Source organism: Chrysemys picta, unplaced genomic scaffold, assembly GCF_011386835.1.
Source record: "Chrysemys picta bellii isolate R12L10 unplaced genomic scaffold, ASM1138683v2 scaf4639, whole genome shotgun sequence".
NCBI lineage: Eukaryota > Metazoa > Chordata > Testudines > Emydidae > Chrysemys > Chrysemys picta.
Window position 1 is genome coordinate 1 of NW_027057339.1, and position 4,000 is coordinate 4,000.

A 4,000-nucleotide genomic window follows, 5' to 3' on the forward strand; every position below is an offset into this window, starting at 1 on the left:
CCCAGCAGCCAGGAGGTGCTGCAGTCTGACACTATTACACTCCAGCTCCTGCAGCCTTCCCCTCGCCCAGCTGGGTGAGGAGAGAACAGCCCCCCCCACCCCCCCGTGCCAGGAGAGCGGGCGCCTGGCCACCGCCGCGCCGCAGGCCTGTTTTAGACACTGACAAGAGGGGAAGCGGATACGGAGAGACAGGCTCCCCTACAGGCACAGGGAACAAGTGACATGAATGAAACGCTCCCCTCTCGCCCCCACTCCTGAATTGGAGCCTGACCCCGTCCCATTTCCTTCCCCCGGGCTTCAGGGCGTGGCTGCCAAAGCCAGACGTCACTGAGCCTGCCCTGCCGCCGGCAGCGCCCTCGGGAAGGCACCGCACGGGAGCTGGGTTTGGCCCCTCTCCCCACTCCCCCGTTTGGGTAACTGGAGAGGTTCTATGGCAGCGGCCACCCGCTTCCAACAGGAGGTGTGGCTTGGGGCGCCAGGGCCCAGCATGCAGCACTCCCTCCTGATCCCAATGGCCGAAGCAGAGTGATGCCTGCTGGGAGCTGTAGTCCCCAAGGCCCACGCTGCCACGTTCAATGGAGGGGAGAGTGTCTCTGTTCTACGGTGCAGCTCTTTGGAAAGCCGCCAGCACATCCCCTCAGCTGTTAGAGTCTGGGGGGCTGCTGGGAACAACCGACACTTTGTCAATGCAGGTTCACCCTGGCCGAGAGGGGCTCTGGCCGCTGCCCCCTGGGCAGGGCAATGGATCAGAGCACAGTAGGTGACCTGAGGCTGCGTGGCGAGAGCCAGCAAGCTATGTGACAGCGGTTGGGGCCGGGGGAGTCAAAGGGGAAGAGAGCTCGTGGGCTGCCACCACGGCACCTCAACACCAGACGCACCTTCAAAGAGGAACAGAAGGTCCATGCACTAAATTAAACTGAATGCATCTGTCCTGTCAACTCATCTGGGATAGAAAGATCCCAGTGGATGGTCCAAAGCCACATGAACTGAGCGGGGAGGGCTGAGGCGCTAGGCTAGCCTGGGCAGGCAGCCACAGATGTCTGTGTGCTGCAGTGTGCACACCTGAGCCACCCCCCTTTCAGGGGCTGCTCTTCCGGTAACCTCACCATTAAGACAGCAAAGCTCAGGGGGTGTTACAGGACCGGGCCCAGGTGGAGAGGCACAGTCAGCAGCTCACCTGCCAGAGTTACAGGCCGGGGGTGGGGGAGCTGGACACGAATAACCAAAACTAAATCACAGGGTGCATAAAGCTTGGACATGTCGCCCCAGGGAAAACCTCCCCAGCTACCCCCGCGTCTCAGCCTGTGCAGACACCTGTCCAACCCCTCAACGCAGGCTACACAGTCAGCACCGTCCTTCGTCACTGTACAAGAGGAGATTAATGACGTGAACGTCGTCCCCAGTGCTCCAGAGAGCCAGACTCTAGTGTCCAGAAATCATGGCCAAGGCCCAGTTCTTGATGGCCAGCGTTGTGTTTTGCAGGTACATCCAGGAGGAATAGGTAAAGCTTGTCAGATGTTTTCTCATGCAGTCCCATGACACTTCTCCACTGGAAGAGTAAGGAGAACAGGTTCTAGGCTAACAGCATACAGACAGCTGCTAAGCAGACCAGCAGCAGCAAATGCAGCTCTTATACCCACGCAAGCCACTAAAGGGGACAACCGAAATCCACTCCCAAGTTTGTGCCCAGACACCCATGCACAAAATCAACAGGACTTCTCCGGCATTCCCTCGACCCCACCAGGCCAACGCCAGCACCGCTGCTTGCTAGTCTGTGCCTGTCCACTCACCGAGGGCAGTAAGAAAATAAACAGCTCAGATCCTGTGGGATGAGCTCCAGCACAAAGCCCTAAAGAATCAAACATACAGAATCACCTGCCTTGCTCCGGACAGCTGCACGTTCCGGGGCAGTTCACATCAGACACAAGTCCATGTACCCAAGGCTGTGCACTGCCAGCCCCAGCAGTCCCCAGAGTCCATGACAAAAGTGTAGGGGCTGGGCAGTATTTTAGCCAGAGGGGAAAAACCCAGGGGATTTTGGAGGAAGGCCAGACAGGCTTGGGGCCAAGGCACTGGACTGGGAGATCTTGGGTCAAGCCTCAGTTGAGTCACTGACTCCACATGTGACCTCAGGCGTGTGCCTTAATCCAAGTCTCGGCCCTGCCTCTGGAAATGGTGATCACTAACTGTAAATTCTTTGGGGCAGGGACTGTCTCTTACTGTCTGGAAGTGCCTGGAGCCTGCCATCCCAAGGGGGCTCCAGGCACTTCTGCAATGCCCACTAATCACTCCCGGGGCTCTAGTTCGAACGCTCCCCTTCTACAGAACTCGAACGTGGACCCAGGGAATCACTCATGAACTGCTCCTCTTCTGTCTAACCAAGGGCAGACGGGCCTGACCCCGGGACAGCGCAGCCTCCCCTTTCTGCCCCCAAAGCTCACCAACAAGACGAAAGGAACAAGAAAAGCCAATCAAGCGGCCAGCGCTGCTCACTTGCAAGCGTCCACACACAGCTCCCATCCCCGCTCGAGGGCTGTGCCTACGGATTCCAGCGCTGGCAGCAGGCAGCGCTGCAGGAGGAGGAGTAACAGCTCCTTGATGCATTCAGCAAAGTGCAGCAGGAAGTCTGGAACCCGGGCCTGGAGCTGAGAGAGGAATTTGCTTAGCAGGGCAATGTGCTCTGAGAACCTATCCGCCTGGCTTGCGTCAGGCCAGTTCCACGCTGGCTGCAGCCCGTCAACCCCCGGTCAGGTAGAGCAAACCGTGGACTGCAAGGGCTCTCTCGTCTGGGGAAAGAAACCTCTTCACTAAACCCCACCTCGGTAGATGTAACGGCTGCTACAGGTGTAGTGCCCCGCCCCACTGGCGCTCACACTGCTATGGGCCCAGCTCAGATCCTCACATCACAGCACAACACCCCCTGAAAGACAGGCGCCTGCTCTCAGCACTATCGCCTGGGACAGCTTGTTCAACAGCCTGAACTGCCCCTCCTGTCCCTTGTCTGTGACGAGCGTGACCCGGTGTCATTAACCAGAACAGGCCGTGCTCTGCAGCGGTTCTACCTCCCGAGCTGGTGAGCAGGCAGCTAATGCAAGTTCTTCCTTACCCACTCAGTGAACCAGGGCAGGTTGTCCTTGACCCAAGAGATCTGAGAGGAACATTTCCCAGAGACGTAAACTGCAGTCTCATTGGTCTTTGTCCAAACCAGTTTCAGGTTTGGTCCCAACACCGTCAGCACTTGGGAATAGTAAACAGGGACGTTCCTCTCCAACCAGCTGGAAGAGAGAGCTAGCATCAGCATCTGAACAGCAAAGGCGATTGTGGGAACGGAACGACAGTGAAACCCGCCGTTAGAGACCAGGCTATAAGGTTGTATTAGGAACCTTGGGGACCATTTGCGAGTGGCTTTCCAAGACAAGGGGATTTCCTAATGGCTGTGGTCTTCAGTGCATTAGTAACCCCACATGCGTTCATGCTCGTTTGGCTCCTTTGCTTAATTAAAAACTGTCACTGACCTGTATCCTTCCAGGGAGTAACGGGACACTTTATTCCAGGCTTGTTGGGAGACCGACAGGATGCCCGAGGAGCGAAGGATGTGAGCAGAAGAAGCTGGAAAAGAACAAATGACTTTGGGAGAGGAATTTAGACGAGGTTGGCCTGATTTCCTAATGGCCGCGCCCGGCAGCGGGCAGTGCTCAAACCCAGCATGCTCTGCCAGCTCTCCCTCCTGGGGCTGCAGTTCGTGCAGCTAGCAGGAAGCAAAGGCTTTCAGGGCAAGTTCCGTTCCCGTATGGTTAGAGCAGGGCAGGGGCAACTCTGTGGTGGGCAGGAAGTCCTAGGCACCCAGGGAACCCAGCGTGGAGAGCAGCCTCAGGGAGAAATAGCCACTGAGCAGGTCCAGGTGGTTCTGGGAGAGATGACAGCACCCACTATGTAGCACGGCTTCACAAGGGCCGCGTGGACCCAGCCACACGGGTGAAGGAACGGAGGCTGCTTGCGT

The 4,000-nt window shown here is 57.6% G+C and overlaps 1 protein-coding gene across 1 annotated transcript; it reads right to left on the reverse strand.

Moving 5' to 3' along the window:
- Positions 1–95: 95 nt before the first annotated feature.
- On the reverse strand, positions 96–3,748 carry LOC135980583 (transmembrane protein 214-A-like; the record flags this gene model as incomplete). The annotated part of the gene is made up of 4 exons (XM_065580520.1): positions 96–1,549; positions 2,494–2,645; positions 3,107–3,275; positions 3,516–3,748. Coding segments are annotated over 4 exons (681 nt in total), but the record flags the coding sequence as incomplete, so codon positions are not given.
- Between the last annotated feature and the right edge of the window lie 252 nt (positions 3,749–4,000).